At 33.5% G+C, this 25,292-nt stretch overlaps 1 protein-coding gene across 8 annotated transcripts in view; it reads left to right on the top strand.

The window, feature by feature from the left end:
- Positions 1-25,292, top strand: part of DENND1B (DENN domain containing 1B) — a 260,254-nt gene that overhangs the window by 216,127 nt on the left and 18,835 nt on the right. For all 8 annotated transcript variants that reach the window (XM_012459584.3, XM_064360208.1, XM_064360210.1 and 5 more), the window contains 5 exons: positions 2,162-2,252; positions 8,697-8,737; positions 9,440-9,508; positions 14,083-14,139; positions 15,082-15,189. In XM_012459584.3, coding sequence (XP_012315007.1) covers positions 2,162-2,252; positions 8,697-8,737; positions 9,440-9,508; positions 14,083-14,139; positions 15,082-15,189 — 366 coding nt within the window. The remainder of the gene's footprint in view (positions 1-2,161; positions 2,253-8,696; positions 8,738-9,439; positions 9,509-14,082; positions 14,140-15,081; positions 15,190-25,292) is intronic.

Genomic DNA, 25,292 nt, shown 5'->3' with positions numbered 1-25,292 from the left:
TGGTTTTGTTACATTTACTTTTGAAGACTTAGTCATAAGTTATTTGCCTAGGGCAATGTCTAGAAGGGTATTTCCTAGGTTTTCTTCTAGGAAGAAAGCTTTTCTTTTAGTTTGAGGTCTTACATTTAAGTCTTTAATTCACCTGGCATTTATTTATTTTTTTTGTCTTGAGATGTAAGAGTCCAGTTTCATTCTTCTGCATATGGTTAGCTAGTTTTCCTGGCACATATATTGGGGGTGTTTTTCCCCATTATTTATTTTGTCAATTTTGTTAAAGATCAATTGGTTGTAGATGTGTAGCTTTATTTCAGGAATCTCTATTCTGTTCCATTGGTCTGTATAAACCACATCTTGAACAGGACTCTGTTTATTCATTTTTTATTCTTTTTTATTTTTTTTCTGTAAGATTATTGACTCAAAGTCTTATAACTGGTGTAACTTACTGCTATTAATTAATTATCTTTTTCTTCTTTTTTGAGATGGAGTCTTGCTCTGTCAGTGGGCTGGAGTGCAGTGCAAAATCTCCGTTCACTGCAACCTCCGCCTCCTGGGTTCAAGTGATTCTTCTGCCTCAGCCTCCTGAGTAGCTGGGACTATAGGCACGCGCCATGAGACCCAGCTTTTTTTTTTTTTTTTGTATTTTTCAGTAGAGACGAGATTTCACCATGTTGTCCAGGATGGTCTCGATTTCTTGACCTCATGATCCACCACCCCACCCCACCCCCACCACCTCAGCCTCCCAAAGTGAGCCACCATGCCCGGCCTATAAATTATCTTAAATTGCTGCCTGAGGAATATTGTATTGTTCTATACAACTTGTCTCAATTAGTTTTGTTCATTAACCATTCAAATAGAAAACCAGGGAAGAATATGAGATTTGTTTTTTAAGACCAGCTACTTTATTTTAGTTCAGGTAAAATTTAAATTTCTAGAGTAAAAGTTATGGTCAGGATTAGTTTTTGGATGAAACTGAACATTTTAATCCTCAAATATTCAAGTCCTCCTTGCAAAAGGCATATAAATCTTGCTTATGTTATCCCCTGCCTCTTAAGCAAGGGAGGCTTAAAGATACTTCATCATCATTAAGGATGGAGTAAACCACAACATATCAAATTCTAAGTGCTACAAATCACAACAGGTAGCCAAGTGCTAGTAATACATGTATGTATATGTGTGTGTGTGTGTGTGTGTGTGTGTGTGTATGACATCATTGATTTTCACCTTGGGTTGATCATATAAAAATACCCAGAATACTTCTCAAATGCAGTATTAATACTGTGAGAGTCTGATATACTGTGTATGTTCGAACAGGTAAGGAATGGAGCAGAACAGGTGACAGAAGATAGTCTCCAGGGTATCTGGATTTCTGCATTTTGAAAAAGATCTTTGGGTGCTTTTGATAGTTTCAGTCTCCCACGCCTCCCACCTCTTTTTTAAGAACATGGAAAAATATTGCCTAAAATAACCTCATGCATGTCAAGTCAACATGCATTTACTTCAACTGTATTTAAGTTAATCCTAATTCTTATTTAGTGAGCATGTATGCCAGGAACTATGAAAGATGTGTTGATTTTATTGTAAATGGTTAAAATTATTTGGTGCTCTATTATGCTTTAGAACATAATAGTTTAGACAAGTAGTGTTTTATTTTACTGAATGAAGTTAAGCTGAAAAACAGTAATGTCGAGTATCTCAAGGATACCTGCTGTGTCACATTTCCTCGGTTAATCTAATTTGTTGTTTGCAGCAACACCATGAGGTGTTTTCCTTCTGAGAAAACGGGGCTGGCCAGAGAGAACACAGCCCCATGGGTAAATGGCTTGGCAGGCAACAGTATCTATGTACAAACCCCTCTGCAGAGATTGTGCATTGAGCAACCTATCCAGAGCCTATCATCTTTATTACTGCACTTTGCAATTTTTTGCTGATAAATTAGAGTCTTTGCTGTACATTTGCGATTTAAATAGCTGCTGTTCACTGAGCGCTTGTTCTTTCCATTGTTTGAGAATTTCCATGTGTGTTATGTGTAATTTATACAAGAGTCTGCTATTAATGTTTTTGATGTAAGTAAAAATTTAATCTTATAAAATAAATGTCAGATTAACATTTTATTCGGTAACATTTTATTTGATACATTTTATTTGACACTTTTAAATTTTAGTTTATCGATGGTCGACTGGCAAAACTAAACACAGGAAGGGGTTTCTCTGACGTATTTGAAGAAGAGATCACTTCAGGTGGCTTTTGTGGAGGTAAAGACTAGTTATAATATGATCATCCATTTTCTAAATAACAATTATCTCAGTTTTTGCACTTGTGTCTGATAAAATCTGTTTCATAAACAATTGTTTTCTCCTAAATATGTAATATATTAAATGTATTTTATCATCTTATAAAAGTTATGATACTAGCTTATTTTGCCTGATATCTGTTACTCAAGGCATTAGGTTGGCCTCATGAATTGGTAGCTGTTGGCCTGAATAATCTCTTAATATTGCTGGAAATTAGTAATACAGAAATCCAGTCAACTCATATATTCCTGCCTTTCCTTGTGAATAGTAGTGTTCTCTGCTAGAAAACTACTAATGATGGTTATTACTGAGTATGAATTAAAGAACTGAAGTTATGATTGATAACACAATCCAAAAAGAAAGATCTGTACACCAAAATTCTTTCTACATATTTAAGGAACTTTATTATTGTACAGATGTCTTTACCTTTTTTACTTTATACATCACCACAGCAGGAAAGTTTCCAATTTACTATTCCGTAAATATAATTAATCCTTCTAATGTAAATGTTCAAATAATGTTATAATTATCTAGGCAATTTATAATTTACAAACTGATATTTTTGCACAGTTGTTATCGTACATAGTCTTGACTTGCAGAGCATGTTGCTTAGTACTGGCAATGTCCTGTTCATTCATTGAGTATTTGCTGAGTGCTTACAGGGTACTAAACACTGCTCTAAATACTGGGTGTACTAAATAAACAAAAGTCCCTATATTCTATATCTTAGTGTGTTAATTTTGACCTGGTATAATAGCAATTTTTTAAACTTCTTTATATATTTGTTTTGAGAAAAACATTTTCAGTCTTGCGTAAATAGTTGCTGGAATTGAGAAATGAAACATGAAAAGACAGCAAGTAATAGGTATTCATCTATACATTTCACGGAATTTAACTTTATTCTTAAGATTCATGTTTTCCATTAAAATATAGAAACCATTGAGATAATTGGTTCATTAAAAGAGATACAAATGAACTCAGTAGTTGTGGACCTTTATCTGATGTAAGTATTTCATTTCATTGAAAGCGTTTAGCTTGGGGAAAAGTTAGTTTGCTTGACTCGGCAAGTAAGCCGAATGTGGAATCATTCAGCTCCTTGCTTCCTTCAGTTTGTGGGTAAAAATTTAGCTTCAATGGAACTTTTGTGTTAAAATAACACTTTTTTACTTCTCAGCTCAGACAAGCAAAATATTGTCAGCTCATGGACAAGTTGCTTGAGGCATCTATTCAGTATTTACGTAACTGCTGTCTCATTATCTTTATGACCCGTGGGGCTAGTAGCTTTTATAGAATTGAAGATGACATTTTGTGACAATAAGGGGCTAGAACTATGATCCTTTTGTACAGTTAAATTCTGTAGTCTTAACCATTGGTCCAGGTACCTCTGTAAGAGAGTAGAGATAGGTGGCTTTTCTGGTGGGAAGGCTGACTAAAATTTTTCATGAAAAGCCTTATTGTTTAAAAAAGTTGAGGAAAATATGGTTACCGATTAGTATCTAACTTAGAAACTGCTGCACTTTTAATACAACTTAATTCCCACTAATTTGTTGTTCTTTATTAAAATGAAAAGGTTTTGAACTCTTATTTTAATTTGAGAGAGCCGATACTTATCTAAAAGGAAAGCCTAATTTAACAAATACTAATTCCAGTGAATACAGCAAGAAAGTTCCTTAGAAATTTGTGCCTATTAAGCATATTTTTAAATTATTCTATTTTATGTTATTTTAGAGATACATAGACTTCTTTTGTAGATGAAAATAAAGCAAAATATATTAGGATTTGAAATAAAAAGATGACTAGTATAATAAAAATTAGTAGTGTTCTATTAATTAGAAGATATCCATCTAGCTAGGGTGTAGTGTGTGTGTGTGTGTGTGTGTGTGTGTGTGTTTCCAAAATGGTTCCTAGAGGTCAGTTCCAAACATTTGTCTTTCTTGCTATGCTTGTGAGAAAGAACAACATATCAATGTCATGAAATTAACCTGTTCTTCAAAGAAGTAAACTGATATAACTTTGTTTCTCTCGTAATAATAGTAATACAAGTGCTAATATTTATTGAACACTAATATGTGACAGAAACTCTCCCAAGGGCTCTACAAATATTATCTCATTTAATCCTCACAACACCCTAGGAGGTACTTTTATTACCTCATTTTTATTGAGTACTCAGCTCAGTAATTCACTCAAGGTCACACAGCCAGTAGTGGCCAGAGTCTCACTTCCACATATGTGAATTCAAAGTGGCTTCAAAGACCTTGCTTTAATAATAATAATATATTGCTTTTTTATAATAGATTTTCTTAATGCAAAAAATACTCAGTAAACAGGAGTAGTAGTTAACCCCTTCCTACTCTGATTGAATTAAAGCAAAATTCTTATCTCTTTTGAATTTCTTACAGATTTTTTACACATAAAGTCCTAGAAAGACCACTGTGGTAGAAATTAACATTAAAACTAAGAAAAAATTATGTTCCTTTAAGCAGAAATAATTAGGAAATTTCAGAGAAACATCTATTTTATCCTCTATATATCATTGTGGTAGTAGTTTATATGTTATTTTTGTTGTTAATGCCTATGGTTATGATAAAATGAATATGAGTATGATGGAGCTTTATAATTATTGTGGCTCTGATTTAGAATATATGGTGTAGAACAAACAGATAAGAAACATCTAGATTCACATTTGACTCTAGAACTGTATGGTTAAATAATCTGTGAATGCGTGCATTTTTTTTCAAAAACTGTGTCTGCCCTGTGAGCTCTCATCAGGACTATGAAGGAAATCCATGTCACGCCTTATTCCTTCATGAGACCCTTGCAAAACCTTCGACCTTAACTTAAAAGGAAAATTTTAACTTAACTTAAAAAGAATGTGTGAAGAGAAGAATAGCCATGGAGTTTAAAAGGTAACAAAAGAGGACAGGAGTGGAACAAAGGATGCATTTAAGTAAACACAGTATGGCTCTGTGAAAAAGCAGCTAAGGAATATTGAGTAGTTAAGAACATATTCTTTTTTTAAATAATTTTTTTCATTTAAGATGAAACTAGTTTTTAAATTTACATCAACTTAACTTTTGAAAGGAGAAATATTTTCAGATTGGTTTTATGTGGAGTGTGTGGTTACTCTCCGTCACTAGCATGTGTTTCTTCCTTAGTTTACACACATAATCCGATGAGACTTTTATTTGTTCTTGTATTTATTTTTCCATTCTCATTTAGTTTTACTGACTAAGGTAGCAAAGGAATTTGAAGAAGTGGTAGGTGATATCAATTTTAGTGTCATTTTCCTGGTCTTGTTGAATAATTTAAACCAATTTACATTTTGAGATAAATAAGTACAAATTACTGGAATTTAAGCAAGTACATTTGAAGAGAAAGTCTTGGTATAAGTCAGAAATAGATATTTTGTCCTTTATTGTGAGAAAATCAGTTGTTTCATTAATAAAAATAATGTTAAGATTCTGTTCAGTAATGCTTGTTATTACCATAATCCAGTTATTTTGAAAGAAGGATTCTGAGGGATTTATTTAGTATTCAAATTAATTTTTAGAAGAACAACAGCTTTTTTTCTAACGTTACTAAAGAATAATGTGCCTTTCTTATAAATTTTGTGAAAATAAGAACCTTAAATCATAAAAGCACTAAAATTTAAAGGCATAATTAGCCCTTAAAACTGTTAGAATAGGAATCTACCTAAATTGTACCGTGTCTCCCTATCATCTAAGCAAGGGACTTCTTGTTTGCCCCTATACTATAAAATTTTAGATTATTACTGGCAATTTTCTCTATTACCCTTCTTTTTCAGGATATTAGCTTTGAGCAGCCCCTTTCCCTTTCAAATATAATTGCTTTGAGTGTGATACAGCAGAAACCTCTGCATAACTTACATTTTAATCATATTTTATTTAGCAGTCTTAGAGGTAGTTTTTCAGAGTTGAAGGAATAGTGATCCAGGAATTAAAATCCTAAATTCTTACTCTTTTTCAGTTGCTAGCCTTGAAAACATGAATGAATAATATGTCACCTTAGAACCTCAGTTTTCTATTTTACCAAATTATTTATAGTAATAATCATTTATGATATTTCTTCAATATGCTATGCACCATACTAAACATTGTTTAATCATTGTCTTTCATCCTCACAATAATCCTGAAGGGCAGTGACTATTATGCTTATTTGATGGATGAAGAAACTGAGGCTCAGCCAAGTTAAGGACCTCATCCCAAATAATATCCTTTACAAGGATACAGTAGTTCTGAATGCCATAGGTCCATTGGACTCAAAAGCTCACTTCTTTCTTGTTGAACTGACTGCTTATGATACTACTTGTTTGCCTATTTTACAGTAGAAAACTACAGTTCAAATAATGTAGATAAAAACATTCAATGTCTTCTACAGGGCTGAAAATTAGCTTTCTTATTCCTGAGAGATCTAAATAAGACTCTAACCTTCCTACAATGGTTTGAAACTTTTATGGTAGCCAGTTTCTTTGTGGTTCAGAGGTTTAAATAAATTGTTTTCTGGATTAACAAGTGTTACAGAGTGCTAAACTGGTGTTTCTTCTTCTGCTTTCTTACATTCATTTGGGAAAATAATTAAAATAAAACACTTTACAGAATACTATGAATCATAACCAAATCTTAAATATGTGATTTCCACTCAACCATTTTTAATAAAGAAGTATTTTAATACAGAAATAAACATATATAAACAATCTGGATGAAGAAAGATATGCGGTTTATTTTGTTGTTTAAAAACATCTCAAGAAATAAATTGGTAGAATAACTTGGAATGTTTTATTATTTTGCAAGGGAAATATACTTTTAAAAATTTGGTCAAGCCACATACCACCTGAAACTCATACCTTTTAAACAGTGCAACTTACTTTTACTAATGTTATTTTAGGTAGTTAGATTTTGCTTTTGTTATTTCACAAGATGAGAAAAAAATTTTTTTGTCTCCATACTTCATCCTCCAGAAAAGGTGCAATGCAGTGTTCTGAGCAGTCGGAGATGTTTTTCAGAATAAAAATTGTTTCTTGACATTTCTTTTAAATTAGGGTAAGATTTTAAATATAGAAGTGAATCCAGAGCTGGACGGTTCTTCCCTGATGTTGATTAGGGTGCAAAGATAACAGTAGAAAGAATTTTGGGGTTGAGATCATTTTGTCTCTATTTTGTAAGAGAAAGGTGATACATCTTTTAAAATCCACAGCCACAGACTAGAGGAGAACACTATGTTTTAGGGACTTTTTGTACTGGATAGTGTCTGAGTAGTCATTGGGACTTTTTTTTTTTTTTTTTTTTTTTTTTTTTAAAGGGATAGGGTCTTGCCCCGTCTCCCAGGCTGGAGTGCAGTGGCATAATCATAGCGCACTGCAACTTTGAACTTCTCGGCTCAGCCAGTGTCCCAGCCACAGCCTTTGAAGTAGCTGGCACTATAGGTGGGAGCCACCATACCAGGCTTGATATTTTGTTTTTTATTGTGACTTTTTACCCCTGTGACTTAGGGAGTATTTAAGCTTTCAAACAAGAAGGTAGTTGAAATCTAACTGAAATCACTTGATGGGAAAGATTAGCTAAGTTGTATATGTATTTCTTTTTTTACCTTCTGATATAATCTTATTGACTAAATTGTTTATCAGTTTGGAACCAGATATGTTGATTGCCAGATTTTATTAGAACTACTTTGGTTAGCGCTTCAGCTTTTTAGTAATCATGACAATCTATAGCCTAAAAGCTGCCTTTGCTTCACATATCCTTGCATAATATTTTTCTAACTTACAGATTTACAACTAGAGACTATTTTCAAAACTAAAACTGCAAGTTTACATTAAATAAAGTTAGCTACTAATCTCTGTTGATATTTAGCAGTTGTAGAAGAATGTTGTTTGTTGTCAAGGTTGTTTGCACTTCTAAGTTTTCTTCTAGTTTTTTAAAAGTACAAGTATAATATTTCTGTACGTACAAGAAATATTATTTTAAAATAAACCTAATTGTGTAAAGGATGCAAAGTTTACAAAACAACATAGACATAAAACATGGAAAAATCAGTTTAAAAAGCATAAGAATTTTGGATTTCAGAAGAGAGGCTGGTTATATTTTCTCCTCTGAGGCTAATACTAAAGTGGAAGAAATTGAATACCGTTAGCTTCATATATGGATGAGAAAAGTGATCATTATCCCTGAAATTGCTAATTATTCCTAAGATTTATTAGTTCTTATGATGCTAAGATTTATTAGTTCATTATTTCATTGCATTATTTCATTTTTTATTGCTTCTTTTACAACATTGCATATAAAATTTGCCTACTAAAAATTGTGCAAATACTAGTCCTTGATAAATTTTGGTTTACAGATTTATTTTTGATGAACATTCCTGGCATCTCATTTTTATATATTCCAGGAAACCCGAGGTCATATCAACAATGGGTGCATACAGTCAAGGTAATCATAAGCTTTCACATGTTATTCTTTCACTCTAATATAAATGGAGAAATGTTCAGCAAAAGGATGCTGTTTATACTTATGCTGTTTATTTGAAATATTTGAAGTGTTTGTATATTTTAGTTATATTTTAAATATTCTTATTTTATGTTTATAGTTTGTTGAAACTCATTACTATAATTTTTAAGTGAAAAGTCTTGGTCCAAAGATAAATGGCTTATTTTGAAAAGCAAGATTTTACTGTCATCTTTTATTATTTTCCAGAAGAAGAAATTCGGTGGGTTAGTAGGATTTGATGGCAATTTTATAATTTCTGGTAATATAGTTTTGCTAATATGATTTTTAAATATGAAACTTTCTCCCATAGATTGAGACTTTGTTTGCCCAATATTAAAACAGCTGTTAAACTAGTATTTCTTTCTTACTAAGCTTTTAATTAAATATATTCAAGTTGCTCATGTTTACCTAAACTTCAGATGATTTTTTAAATGATGTATAATATCAACTAAAGAACAAAGTGGAAAGTGGACATTTTGTTTCAAATTATTATAGTACATAGAAACTTGAAAACACTGAACATGAAATAATTTGACAATAAGTTGTCAGTAAAGCTCTTTTTTTATGCCACTTATTATAATGCTTTGTTTTCAGGACATTTTGGCCAAAAGTTTTTGGAAATATGTTTCTGTATTTCTTTTGCAGAAAGGAGGTGCACTGTTCAACACAGCAATGACCAAAGCAACCCCTGCTGTACGGACAGCATATAAATTTGTAAGTTTTTTTGATATTAAAAAATTATATTCATAAAATTATATAACATTTTCCTAGATGATAGACATGTAAATTCTGAATGTTTTCTTTTTTCTTTTAAATAAACCTAAAAAAAATAGGATTAATACTGACTAAAACAAATTCAGTTGATAAAATTATAACATTGCATACAGAGGGTAGTTTCCTTTATATAATCTAAAAAGGGTTCTTATTTTATTTCAAAGCTATCAGCAAAGTTGTGCAGCAAATTGAAACAGTTCATGATAGAGTACCATTTTGTAAAATGTCATTATTTCATTTAACAACATTTTAAATTCTTGTTGTCTACTTGTGGCTCAAGTAGGAAAAAAAAAAAAGAAAGAAAAATATAGCAAGATCTTTTCCCTCAAAGATGCATTGGCTCTCTGTTAACATTCTTCAGTGAGTCTCTAAGGTTAGCTTTTTCAACCCATAGCCTGCCTCAGCCTCCTGAGTACCTGGGATTACAGGCACCTGCCACCACGTCCAGCTAATTTTTGTATTTTTTAGAAGAGATAGGATTTCACCATGTTGGTCAGGTTGGTCTCGAACTCCTGACCTCCAGTGATCTGCCTGCCTTGGCCTCTCAAGGTGCTGGGATTATAGGCATGAGCCACTGCACCTGGCCCCAACACAAATTCTTAAACTTTCTTAAAACATTATGAGATTTTTCTTGCATTATTTTTCTTCTTCTTCTTCTTCTTCTTCTTCTTCTTCTTCTTCTTCTTCTTCTTCTTTTTCTTCTTCTTCTTGTTCCTATTCCTCTTCCTCCTCCTCCACCTCTGCCTCCTCTTCCTCTTCCTCTTCTTCTTGTTCTCTTCCTCCTCCTCCTCTTCCTCTTTCTCTTCCTCTTATTCTTCTTCCTCTTCCTCTTCCTCTTCTCCTTTTTTCTTTAGCTCATCAGCTTTTGTTAGTGTTAGTGTATTTTATTCGTAGCCCAAGACAATTCTTCTTCCTCTGATGTGGCCCAAGGAAGCCAAAAGATTGAACACCCCTGCTCTAAGTCTTATAGAAAATAATAATGGGAATATTAGCAAGAATAATAAAGTTAACAATAAATGTTAAAGTAAAAAAATAACTCTTTAATATGACAATTAAGACCCTTCAAAACCTGACCCTTCATGTCTAGTTCCTTTTCCCCCTACTCCTCAGGACCTTCCATATCTCTGAAGATACTTAGTTACTCCTCATTTCATAAATATATGATATTCTCCTCTGCCCTTCAATTCTTGCTCAAGCCATTCCTATTAATGGAATATCAATTTCTTGGCCTTTATCCACCTAGTAAACACCAGTTAATTTTATAGGACTTAGTTCAGGCATTATTTCCCTGAAAAAATTCTTCCCAACCCTACACAAAAAATGTTTATATACATATTTTTGTATCTGTAGGACTTCTGTTTCAACACTTGTTTTGTCTTTGTATGTTTTTCTCTTAATACTAGCCTAGTGACTTCTAAAAAGAGAAGCTAGTGGGTTGTGATCAATAAATTTTTAAAAATTCGATAGGTCGTGTATTTTATATTTCTAAAAATATTTAAGGCAATAGTTTTGATTGTGTAAGAATTTGTCTTCAGAAGCTTTTCTCAGTAAATTAATTGATGTGACTGAATTAATAATAAAATAGTGTATTTTAATAAAAGTTTACAACTTCTGTTGTTTCTTGGCTTAAAATTGTGATATAAATGTGGCCACCTTTTCTGTTTAAAAATTCCATTCAAATATTAAATTTTATAGTAGGGAAGCTAATCTATAGAGTTTAAAAAATACAGTTCCCAAATTATAATTATTTGAAACCTAACCACAAAGCCAAAGTAAGACAAAGTAGACCTCAGCCTCTGCCTTTTGTTTGGTCGTTCTGTGGCTTTGCTAGGAAACCTCTCTGGTGGCTTGATTTAAGTGCAGTTTTTGAAGAGGTTTTTTTCACAAATGAAATAGCACACAACTACCATTTGAAAAACAAAGTAATGTTGATCCTTGTTTCTCACATTCATTTAAGATTCTAAAAATGGTTTCACAGTCAATAGCCCTTCATTTTCTCCTAGAGCAGGCAGTTCAGGGTTTTTTCAGGCTTAGAGAAATCGTATTGTTTTGCCAAATATGTGTCTTGTCTTAATTTCACTTGTATTTTTCACAAAAGCAATGAAGCAAACATGTTCAAAACTTTATTTATTTAAAAATTTATCCTTCTAATCAGTGGAGTATTTTATTTTAACCCTTCTCTGCAAGGAAGTAAAATGTTTTCAAATTAGAAATTCTACTCTTTGGGCCAGGTGTTGTGGCTCACACCTGTAATCCCAGCACTTTGGGAGGCTGAGGCAGGTGGATCACTTGAGGTCAGGAGTTCAAGACCAACCTGGCCAATATGGTTCAACTCTATCTCTACTGAAAATAGAAAAATTAGCCAGATGTGGTGGCATGCACCTGTGGTCCCAGCTACTTGGGAAACTGAGGCAGGAGAATTGCTGGAGCCTAGGAGGTGGAAGTTGCAGTGAGCCAAGGTCACGTCACTGCACTTCAGCCTGGGTGACAAAACAAGACTGTGTCTCAAAAAAAAAAAAGAATTCTACTCTGGAGGATTACTCCCTAAAGTAATTTCAAGTGAATAAGTTCTTTAGAATATCCCTAATCAATTTTATTATTTATCTTGTGATCATATCATCTTTGAATCAAGAGGTTTGGGGCAGGTAAGTGAGTCATTTTGTGACCTTTGTAGTTGTATCTAAAACTGATCTTTCCAGACTGCTCATTTTCTGAAATCTGTACTCTGAAATTCCTTCTTTGATGACAAATTGCTATGAATAAAACTCCCACTTTCTGTTGTGTGGTATAACATAATTTATTCACCTTGGTTTTCTGTAGACAGTAAATTTTTCAAAAGTGGAAATCATGTTTTTATCTCATTCATTCAACAAATTATTTGAGTGCCTATCATGAACTAGTCCTTATACTCATTGGAGTTAGAGCAGAGCATGAAGGTACAGTAAGAGATACTGTCCCTACTTTTATATTTGTATTCCTATCACTTTGCTCTGCACTTTGAACATACTACAGAAATACTGAATATGTGTTTGTCAAAGCAAATAATGATTCTGTCCTGTTCTTACAACCTTTTTATACTTATTTTTATGGTTAAAATTTTTTCCTATGCTTTTCATACATGTTTTTCTATGCTGATAGGAGCCATAAAGAAAACTAGAGTTACCATACTTATTTTATAAATTTAAGAATAACAGCAAAGTGGAATTCGTATTTTATTTGGCTAAAAGGCTTTCAAGTCATCTTTCTTGTTAGGTCTGCATTTTAAATTATTAGCAAAGCCATTTGCTTGGAGCATTTCTGTGAAGAGTACTTGCATATTGTTAAGCTTCAAATTGGTAAATTGAAAAGGATAGAAAGAATCTATATCCCATCTTCCAGGTAATCTGAAGGAAGTCAAAGGAGGACATAGAGCAACAATTATTTAAATGAACCAGTGCACTATGGAATTATAGAATCATGGAAGAGACTGATGCTAGTAGCTTCAACTCTGTATACTAAAGAGCATCTGAAAAGATCAGGACATAGAGCAACAATTATTTAAATGAACCAGTGCACTATGGAATTATAGAATCATGGAAGAGACTGATGCTAGTAGCTTCAACTCTGTATACTAAAGAGCATCTGAAAAGATCAGTGTAATCAAGTGGCTTAGAGGATAGTTAAATTAACTAGATTATAGTCTCCCTGAGTCACTTTCCTTATTTTGTAATGTTATCATAGTAGTACTAATCTTACGGAACTGTAGTAATAACTACATAGGATAATGCATACTAAGCACCCAGCACACAGTTATATATTTGGGAAACAAAATAAATATGAATTCCTTTTCTCTTCTTTTTCACCTTGACCACTGTGAGTAGGAATTTCTAATGGAACAAAGGCTAAGTCTTTTATGAAAGCCCCCAGTTGTCTTTAGTTAAGTTATACCCCTCAGGAATCACAGCAGGATGTGAGAAACTCAAATGCTGGGGCCAGATTCCCTGTGAAACATGAAGATAGCTTTAAATTGTTAAATGACCTTTAATTTTTGCCAGAAAAACTATATATGAAATACCATTCCATTAAGATGGCTCTGCTAATAAAATTCTGTCTGCCTATAAGAGCACCTAATAAAGCTTTGTAAAATTGCCAGAGTTTCTTGAAGTTCAGACATCTGCCCAAGTAACTTGCTGCTGGGATGTGCTTTCTCTGTTCCTCCAGTTTGTTATAGTTTTAACATTAGTAATCTGGTTTATTCCTTTTGTGTTCTTGAGAGTTTAGGAAGCAAAATAGGCTAGTTAGCCTTTGTCTATACTTGTATACAAAGAAGAGACTAATGGTTTTAGTAACTGATTTAATTGTAATAATATAGTAAGTGGTATGTGTATCCCTGAAAATAGAGTGTTAGATTATAATGTTATTTTTCTAAATCATATGAATAGTTAGTAATTGTCATTAAATGTGATCTCGTATACTTGTTCTTGAAAAGGTAATAGAACCATGCTGAGCTAGGCACATTTATTATTGCTTTCTAGGCAAAAAATCATGCAAAGCTGGGACTAAAGGAAGTGAAGAGTAAGCTAAAACACAAGGTACATCACATTCACTTTTTTTCTATTTTACCTAGATTCTTGTACTAGTTTGAAGTTTATACTTTACAAATTAGAAATTTATGTTTTTAATGACTTTCTAAATATGCTTAGCCCTTTATTCAAGAATGTATTTTTTATAACAAGCCCTCTGGCAACTATCTGCCCTTCTATATGTATCCACTGAATAATCTCTTTAATGTTTGCATATTTTATCACAGAACTATGGAAGTCTTCAAAGATGCTTTAACAAGATGTATGTTTTCATAAAATTGATTGCCTTGATACAACAATTGAAATTCTTGCTTTATGCTAAGAATATTTTTTAAAGATATCTTTGTGTAGAACTAATCGAGGAATACCATCATTTGGTTTGATAGTCTCATTCCAATAGTAGTTACTTTAAAATGAAGAATGTTCTTAATTTACAAAAGATTATGTATGTATTTAAACTGTGAGTACTGCAGATATGTAAATGTATATATGTATATTGATTTTAATATATATCTTCACAGATTTCATGATCAGTTGTTATGTTTTGAATTTTTACCTTTGGAGAATACATACTATTAAAACTTTCAGTGTAGTGTTAGCAAATTATCTTTATATAAATTTTATTCAAATTATTTAAAGTAATCAGAGGTTTTAAAATTAATTTTTATTAAATTAAATTTATTAATTTATATTAATATAAATTTTAATTAATTTTTATTAAATTAAATTTATTAATTTATATTAATATAAATTTTAATTAATTTTTATTAAATTAAATTTGTTAATTTAGATTATAGAAAAATGCATTTTCTTCCTAAATAGATTCTTTATACTTAAAGCTGAAGTGTTATTTTGCTACTTGTATGTGTATCAAATAGTTTATTAATATAATAACTTTAGTAATAAAAGGAGTATTTTATAGTAATTGCGTGTATATTTTTTCATGTGTAGGAAAATGAAGAAGATTATGGGACCTGTTCTAGTTCTGTACAATATACACCAGTTTACAAATTACACAATGAAAAGGGAGGAAACTCAGAAAAGTGTAAGCTTGCTCAGGTAAGTAAGATTATTTACCCTTCATTCCTCCACATTCTCAACTTATATAATTCCAATAAATTATTTAGGAAAAATTTGGACCCATTTATTTTTTTCTTATAAGAAAACCTGCAGTATTAATCAAGGGAAGGAGTAGGTGGAATCTGGGAGGGCTACAAGGGGATTGAGAGTCACATGTTTCAGATACCAGTCTCTGCATGCTTTGTTAGCCCATACCCTCATAGATCTCACAGTCCAGTGAGAGGAAAGACAATTAAATGTGTGATTCTCATAGAGTGCGGATAGCTTGATGATAAACTGGAAATCATAGGTTTCCTTTACTACTAAAATAAAATCAGTCTTATACATGGGTATTTAGCCATTAAAATAGTGTATAGAAATTAAAATCTGAACTACTATAAGTCCATCTTTTTCTAAAGTTAGGTATTTTATTTGCTATAGATATTTAAAGCTTCTTTTTATATGCTGATGCTACTTAAAATATTGTTTCAAGTGACAGTGTTCAGAATCATAGCTATAAGTGTTTCTGTTTTTTTTTCCTAAGTACATTTATGAAGGCTCTAACTAAAGAGAATTGGTATACACCAAATCATATCTTAAGTGGTTTTAGAAAACTAGCTTCAAAGAAGAATTCTTGCATGGATTATAGCTACGAAACTACAGAGCTAGAAGTGGCTGCAAAGCTTCATTTATTACAGTTGCCAAGGTTTGCAGATGAGAAAGTTGATAGCTGGCAAGGTCATACCACTTGCCATAAGTCTCATAACTGGTCAGTGGCAGAAGGAGGCAAAAACCCATCTCTGATGCTCAGTTAGCTTTCCTGGATAGCCAGGCACCACAGAAATGTACATGGCCATCAAGTGCTTCTGTGGGTCTTTATCTTTGAGTCCATTTTGTGCTGCTCTACCAGAATACCTGAGTCGGGGTAATTTATAGAGAATAGACATTTATTTCTCACTGTTCTGGAGGCTGGGAGGTCCAAGATCAAGGCACTGGCACCTTATGAGGCCCTTCTTGCTGTGGCCTCCCAGGGTGGAAGACAGAAAGCCAAGAGAGATGAGGGGACCAAACTCACCCGTTTATAACAGCACTTATCCCACCCAAGAGGGTGGCACCCTCCTGGCCTAATTATCTCTTAAAGATCCCACTTCTTAATACCATTAAAATGGCAATTAAACTTCAACCTGAGATTGTGAGGGGACAAAATTTAAACCATAACAGTGTTTAAGAATGGGAAAGGATAGTGAAGCTGTACTGAAACTCTAGACCTTTGTTAAAAAAAAAAAAATCCCATTAATTCAATCATTCATCAACACTATATGCAATCACTTTTCCAGGTGCCATGTATATATAAAAGGAAAACACAAAAATTCTCTGCCTTCATGGGACTATTTTTGTAACATATTGAATAAGTACTTTCCTTCTGATTTATTCATTTATTAAGCTGATATTTTTATGTTAGAATTGCTTAATTACAGCATACTGATAGTCAATGCTGATTGTCTCTTCTAAAATAAGCCCTTCAATAAAATAATTATTCCAGACGTCAGAATCCTTTTTTCATTATTAAGAACATTTATTAATGTGTGAACTAATGATAGATTTGCTATTGATTTTCTGTTTTTTTTTCCCCCACCACTAATATGCTCAATTCTTGTCTATTTTCAAGCTTTAATATCTCAAATACTGTTGTAAAGTGTTTACTGGCTTAATATTGGAGCATTTAGGTTATCTTTACCATGGTGAATAGATTTTCTGTGAAAAAGAATATGAGATCTTTGTTACCTACAGGATACTTTAGGATTAAAAAAAATTTATATTGGAGAAACACATTTTCTAAATATCAGTTTCAAGTTACGATGACTATTAGCTCCTCATATTTTAATTAATTTATTTTTTAATTTTAAGTTGACGGTTTATAATTATAAATTTATAGGGTCTAAAGCAATGTTTTGATTCATGAATATAATGTGAAATAATTAAATGAAGCTAGTTAACATATCCATCACCTCAAATACTTAACATTTTTTGTGGCAAGAACATTCGAAATTTGCTCTCAAGACTTCCACCAAGATGGCCAAATAAGAACAGCTCTGGAGTGCAATTCCCTGCAAGAGAGACGCAGAAGGCTAGCAATCTCCGCATTTCCAACTGAGGTACCAGGTTCATTTCAATGGGACTGGTTGGACAGTGGGTGTAGCCCAAGGAGGGTGAACCAAGGCAGGGTAGGGCACTGTCCCACCCAGAAGTGCAACTGACCAGAGGATTGGGGACTTTGCCCCCTTGGCACTGAGGTTCAGATACTGCTCTTCTCCCCTGGCTGTTGAAACCCACAGTCCAGGAGAATGCCACTGGGCTGAAAAGCACCACGAGTTACCAACAAAATCTAAGCAACAACTCTGGCCAGCCTGGTGCTGCAAGTTGTCAGCACAAAACTGGGCAGAAGTATTGACTAGCCCAAGAGCGCCTGTGGGAGGGATGTACTTACCCCCAAGAAAGAGGGAGAGCTGAAAACGGAGACAGGTGATACGGCTTGGCAGGTCCCACCCCCACAAAGATCAGCAAACTGAAGCCCTCTCCCTTGAGAGTTTCACAGCCAGCACATCAGTTCAAGCTCAACCCAGGATGATTGAGCTCAGAGGGGGGAAAGGCATCCGCCATTGTGAAGGCAGATCTAATCTCACCGGTGTAAACAAAAGCCAGAGGAAGCCTACACAGCAGCTGGGCTGAGTCAGAGGCAGCCCAGCAATGCTTCTGCAGACAGACAAGGGACAGACTGCCTCCTCATGTGGCTCCCTGACCCCTAAGTAACAAAAAAAATGCCTCTTACAGCAGAGGGGCCTGTTAGAAGGTAAACCAAAAAAAAAAAAAAAAGAAAAAGAAATAGCTTCAACATCAACAGAAAGGACGTCCATTCAGACCCCGTCGGAAATCACCAACTTCAAAGATCAAAGGTAGATAAACCCACGAAGATGGAAAGAAACCAGTGCAAAAAGGATGAAATCATCAATGACCAGAATGCCTCTCCTCCTCCAAGGGATCACAAATCCTCACCAGCAAGGGAACAAAACAGGATGGAGAATGAGTTTGATGAATGGACAGAAGCAGGCTTCAGAAGGTGGGTAATCACAGACTTCTCTGACCTAAGGGAACATGTTCTAACCCAATGCAAAGAAACTAAAACCCTGAAAAAAGGTTAGATGAAATGCTAACTAGAATAACCAGCTTAGAGAAGAACATAAACAACTTGATGAAGCTGAAAAACAGCACGAGAACTTCGGGAAGCATATACAAGTTTCAGTAGCCAAATTGATCAAGCAGAAGCAAGGATATCAGAGATTGAAGACCAACTCAATGAAATAAAATGAGAAGGCAGTATTAGAGAAAAAAGAGTGAAAAGAAATAAAGCCTCCAAGAAAGGGATTATGTGAAAAGACCTAGTCTGTGCTTTATCAGTTACCTGAAATTTGCTCTCATAGCAATTTTGAAATGTACAATAATCTATTATTAATTATATTCATCATGGTGTGCAGTAGAACTAAAAAAACAATTTTTAAGCCTTCCTTTAACAAGGCATAGCACTTTCATGATAATGTAATTATAAAATACATTACTGATTTCTCTTTTTGTTTTCTGTTAACTTCTAGAAACAATTTCTTTTTTTATTATGTACATCAAGGTGTATAACATGATGTTCTGATATACGTAATAAAATTATTACTATACTCAAGCAAATTAACACATTTGTCATCTCACAGTTACCTGGTTTTTTTCAAAGTAAGAACACCTAAAACCTATTCTCCTAGCAATTTTCTAGTATTAACATAGTATTATTAACTATAGTCCTTACACTGTAGATTCTGATGGAGAAAATTGTATTGGGTGATGGAAAACCTTGCAGAATAATGGGTTGCATTCAGCATATACTTACACTGAATCTTGAGGGCTACTATGTATTATCATTAATTCAGTTATCTGCATTCATTAGTTAGCATTTTATGGTTTACAGTAGCTATGACAGCAATGATAACTATAACAGGAATTAGGAGTAGGGCTTATTATGTTAAGAATTCTAATGTGATTTTCCTACTTGGCTGCATAGGAATTTGTTAAACCTACATTTAGAATTGTAATGCAAATGTTGATAGTATCTGAATAACAATCTTTACTTTTGACATGATAAATATCTGAGTTTCAGGAAATGTGTATACCCAGTATATATGTTTCTTTTTATTTTTTATGTGTCCCATTATATAGATAGGCAAATATATCTATGTGTTGTATATATCTTAATAGCAAAAATTTTAGGAGTTCATATCCCCATTTTTCGCCTACTAATGTCTATTATAAATATTTTGCTTGCATTTTTTTGTATGATTGAAATTTGATTTTTTAGTTTTAGATTCACATAGGTATTTAACAAAGAGGTAAATTTTTGGCCTTCTGACAATTGTTTTCTGCTACATTTCATCCTTAATATTTTTTTCCCAAGGCTTCCAGAGTCCATGCTATCTTATTTTACTAACTTTGAATGGATATTGAGTTGTTACTGCTTTGAAATGATAGCCAATTGGTGACCAACAGTTTATTTATAAAAGCAGAACAGAGTACGTTTACATTGAAATTATTGTCAAATCCTTGATTTTAATTATTTAGTTTTAATAGTATTAGGAAACTCACAAATGAAATAAAACAATATCAAGCCATTTATTATAAGTATATAGGCATTCCTTAGGACATCTAATTGCAGGAATATGTCTAGGCCTCTAGTAGGATTAGAACTAGGAAATGGAAAAAGTAATCAGGGAAGAATATCAGCTCCCCTCTCTACCTTACTCCTCTCTCTCTTTCTTTCTTTCTCTCCCTCCCTCCCTCCCCAACCCCGCTCCTCCCTCCCTCCTATCTCTCCCTCTCTCCTTTTTCTTTTTCCTCTTCTTTTCTCCATCTTCCTCCCTCTCCCCTCCCTTGTTCCTTCATTTCTCTCCTCCTCTCCCACTCCCCCTTTAATGCTTGGCCTGTTCTTTCTGCTTATATGCTCATTGTCCATTCTGTAGACTGGCTTTCTCTGCTTCTCTGTGCCCTTGGCACAGATCTTATAGCCCTTCAGTTGAAGCAGCTACTAGAAATGGATAATAATTCTGGAATCCAGTTTCTTAAGGAAGAATGCAATCCGCTCACTTGGACCAGGGGTTAATCCTAGGTTCAATAAACTCCAGCCAGAGAGGCAAGGAGAGTACCATGTTACCAAGGACACAGGGAGGGCAGTAGGGGTGAGTGGGGTGAACAGGGAGAGTTCTCAGAGAGGTGGGTTTTAAGGGCTGTGACAGTATCTTACAACATGTCTACTGTTTCTAATTGCCTCACAGTATTTTGCTTTTCAAGGTTTCATTTACTGGCAGTCAGTGTGGTCTAAACATATTAAATGAAAAATTCCAGAAAAAAAAAATTCATAAGCTTTAGATTACATGCTGTTCTAAGTATTATTATTGTTTTTTTCATTATCAGTTATTGTTGTTAATTTCTTATTGTACCTTATTTATAATGAAACCTTAGTTTGTTTAGGGTTCAGTACTAACTGCACTTTCAGGCACCCATTGGGGGTCTTGGAACATATCCCCCATTGGTCAGGGGGAATGACTGTAATGCTATTTGCCAAAAAGTCATATTTGTGAAATAACAAAAATTGATCTGCATTTTTAAGTGCCTAGAGGCTGGATCTGTGTACCACAAATCTGGAGTTTGATAAGTTTGAGGTCAGCCTACCCTATGGATTTCTGTTGCCTTAATTCTCTCCTGAGAACTGAGCCACTTATACTAACAAAAAAGGCTACAAATGGAAATGAACTTAGGGTACTATATCTGCACATTGGGAAGGAAATCAAAAGGCATCAGCCATAGTCTGCCTCCTTTTCTTTGCAGTTTGTTATTGCAGAAGCTTCTTTAGTTTCCTTTTTTTGGAGACAATCCAGCCCCATTGATTTAATTGAAATATGATACAGTATGTTATGGAAGAGGCAGAAAGTTGATGCTAGAGCTATGGGCATGCTGTCGTATGATGATTGCCAAATCCATGAATTCTCTTACCCCTAACTCTCCATGTGTAATAATATTGGGATCTAAGCATATTAAGATTTTCAGCTAAATATGTAAATATTTCTAGAAATATTTGGATGTGGTTAAAGGCAAAATCTAGTTATCAATAGGTACATCAGAGAAACTAATGTGTATTCATTTATATTCTACCTGTTTCCAAAAATACTTTCATATCTCACAAAGAACCATAGAAAGATTGAACTGTGGTAAAATTAGGTAAGTTTTAAGGCAGAGGAAATGTTAAGCGTAGTAAGAAGCTGTTAAGGCCTGTTCCCTTGCTTAGCCAAAATGAAGAGAAAAACTCAGCTACATGATTCATAATCCACAGAGTTTTGGTTTCTAAAAAGTTTCTTGTGAATTACTCAGTCATTCTAAAGAAACAAGGTAGGTGTTTTGGATCCACAAATCTTTTCAGTGTCACAAGAGCTCACATTCTGGTGGAGGTACCTAGCAGAGGCAAAGATTTGTGTTTTGGAAGACAGCAATTTGGCTTTTTTCATTTGGTCTCTTCTGTGCAGTTTCTGTTATTTGAAATGCTCAGTCTCATTAATACCTCTCTCAAAGACAGCTTAGTTGAGTAGCTGTTGAACCTTATTTAAAAAAGTGAAAACAAGTACAAATGGAAATAAACTTAAAATACACTCTTTTCTTCCTAGTGTAAGGCTCACTGAACTAGAAGAGTAGCATCACTGTCATTTTAGAACTGGCTCAGGTATCCAGATTCTCTTAAAAGATTTGTTATGTGGTGAATTTAATTGCCTAAAAGCAAATTTCTGCAGGGATCTTTATGATTTTATAATCTGGATAATTTTCATGTTCTTACTATTATTTTCCAAACTACAATTTTTATAGAGTTGAAATAATAAGAACATGCACTAGGGCAGCCTCAGAAGACCTGGGGAAGATAGACAATTTAAGACAAGTGAGGCTGTCTGTGTATGTTTGTATTTTTTTATTTTTATTTTTATTTATTTTTTTTTTTTAATTTTTTTTTTTACACTTTCTTTTTTTTTTCTTTTTTTTTAAATTTTTATTTATTTATTTATTTTTATAAAGATGGGGTTTCACCATGTTGGTCAGGCTGGTCTTGAACTCCTGACCTCAGGTGATCCGCCCACCTTGGCCTCCAAAGTGCTTGGATTACAGGCGTGAGCCATTGCGCCCGGCCGTATGTTTGTATTTACGTGATTCATTTGAAACTTCCAACAATCTAGTCAGGGCAAGTAGTATTATCCCCATTTTTCAGATTTAGAAACAAAGAAACAGAGATTAATAAAGGTGCCCAAAGTTCTACAAGTAATAGATAGAAGATTAGGAATTCAAAAGCAGACCGACTGATTCTAGAACTTAGATACCTAACCACTATTATCATGCCTTTGTGTTGGGTGGAGTGATTGTGGAAGAGGGATAGTCAGAAGGATATGGAGTTTAGAGCCAGACAGATCTTAACTTTGAAAAAGGTACTAAGGTTTAACATTGAGCAAAACAAAATATCCCTAAGCCTTAATTTTTACATTTGTAAAATAATAATAATACAAGTTAGTTTCTTAGGATGCTGAAGGCATTATAGATAATGTATATACACTACCACATAATGGCTACTTGATAATCAGTAGCTATTCATTTATGCTTACTGTATCATATATCTTGAGCTCCAGGTCTTTGTAGCAATGGCACCATCTGACTTCTGTCTTGGTAGTTATTGTCCAGGGTCACTAAGAATCTCTAGTTACCAAAGTAGTTAAAATTATCCATCTTCATTCTAAGTAGGGATGACCATAGATCCCACTTTATGACTTGAATAGAAATATAAAACTTATTGTATCAAGAAATCTCTTAAAAGTTTATAAGACCTTGAATATGTCATTTTATTGTGAGTAAATTTGAGTATAGTCTTGACTCATCCCATTCCTAGTCCATTTGATTATTCATTTCAGAAGTGGATCTCAGTTGTCTAAAGAACTTCCCATTTCCAGTTTCCAGCTGGACTTGTCAGTGAGAGACTTTATTTTCTTCTGTTTTTCAAAAGATGAAAATGGGATTATGATAATTTGAACTCTAATAATATATTTTAAAGTAAAACATTTTAAAGTTTTATAATCTGTGTGCTGTAGGAAAGAACACAGTTCCAAGCCTGTGTTTTAAGCCTGTGTTTCATTATTTAGCTTATCTTTGGAAGACTTTGTGAATCTATAGTCCACCTCCAAACAAATAGTAATTTGTGTGCTGGTGTGCTAATTAGTCTGGTTATTTCCCGTTTTGTTGATGAAGCTTAAATAAATGTCAAGGGTACAGCCACGAAGATCTCCCAATTAGGCTCCACATTTGTAAAACCCAACCCTTTTCCCTTTTGTGTAAAGATGACAGTTCCAACAGCAGCCCCAGCCTAACAGGACTCCAGGGAAAGGATCCTCCTCTGGTTTTATTGAAAACAGGGCCAGTGGGTCCATTGAGAATACTGCCACTGGTCATGGTGCAGAACTGTCTTAATCCTATGTACTTACCTTCTTTCATCAGTTTTATTTTAGAATAGAATACTGGAGAGTTTGTGAACAATATAAGATACCATAAGTCTGTAATCTGAAATTATGTTTAAAAGTATTTCATTGTAAACATTTATTAGCATTTTCTTTTCTAAGAATAAGAAATTTCTTTATATAATATGTAAAATTTATGTATCTGAGATATTGCTCCATCCTAGCCATGCGTGGCTTAGTCTAGAAGTTACAATGTGTATGTTTCTGTGTGTCTTCATGAGACTCACAGACACCTCAGCTATACTAGTGAACAAGCATGAGAGCTTATCTGTATTACAAGTCAACCTTAACAGATGGATGGCCCTAAGCAAGGAAAGTGAGGGACTGAAGCTTTTTGTTATTAAGCCCTGTTAAAACCCTGGTGAGCAGGCGCGCGCGCGCGCGCACACACACACACACACGCACACACACTTTTAACTATTTCATGTCTAGGACAAATAGCAGTCTTTTTAGATTTTCAACCTCTCCAGTTAATTGTATAAAAACAGCATGAGAAAAATGAGTGGAAAGTTATTTTTCATTTGCACTGTGATACAAAGCAGTATGCCTGTTGATAAATACTCACACTTGGAATGTAGTAAAGACTTTCACCCAAATATAGTGTTTACAAATAGAAATATGTTTAATTAGTCATAATTTCTACTAATAGACCAAGCATTATTAAACTGGTGGACGTTTATTTTACTTTTTAAATACAGTCACGTATAGACTAATAGTTTGAGATATAGTTATCTTTTGAATGCACAAATAAGAATGCTTTAACTATAAAATATGATCTATGTCATTTTATATTTTTATCCATTATGCAAGGTGATACCACATTTAAAAATGAAACTTTATGTCTTTTTGAATCTTTATGTATTTAATGGTTTATAAAACATCCTAATGGATTTGTGGACATAGCCCAATGGCTATGAGTTCATTTTCTAGTTGATGAGTAACATACTTTCATATTTTAAAATATGCTCACAAGTCATATATACTTTTATGCATGCAGAGACTTGCAAGTAAAACATTTCAAAGCCATGTTTTGATTGAATAGGAACTTAAGAGAAATCTCAGTATGTTAGCATCTTTTTAAAAAATACAAGCAATCAAATAGTTTATTTTTGTATATAATAAATGTCATATTTTAAAATGCTGCAGATGAAATTTTCTGTGAAACTTAACAGATGATGTTTTAGGTTCTCTTAAATTACTTAGTTCCTAAGCGTAAAAGATGGGATGTCCACACCTAGTAGGGTGTGGTTTATAGTATTGTATTTCTGAAACACTTTCCTTCATAGGAATTCACTGCACTTTGGGAATAAAATGAATGTAATTAAATACAGTGTTTCTTGTTCAGGTGATAAAATAGATTTCTGAAAACTGTATACTTGTTTGGATCTTTGGAAAAAGACCATCCATTGAATAGTTTGCTTTACTGGTCAAGAAAGGAATGGTGTACTCAATGTTTATAGAGGAAAGTAACCA

This window comes from Aotus nancymaae, unplaced genomic scaffold (assembly GCF_030222135.1).
Source record: "Aotus nancymaae isolate 86718 unplaced genomic scaffold, 86718_ANA_hifiasm-v0.15.2.pri h1tg000039l, whole genome shotgun sequence".
In the NCBI taxonomy this organism is placed as follows: Eukaryota; Metazoa; Chordata; class Mammalia; order Primates; family Aotidae; genus Aotus; species Aotus nancymaae.
Note: the sequence above shows the minus strand (reverse complement) of the source record. Positions and strands in the feature narration are given on the sequence as shown.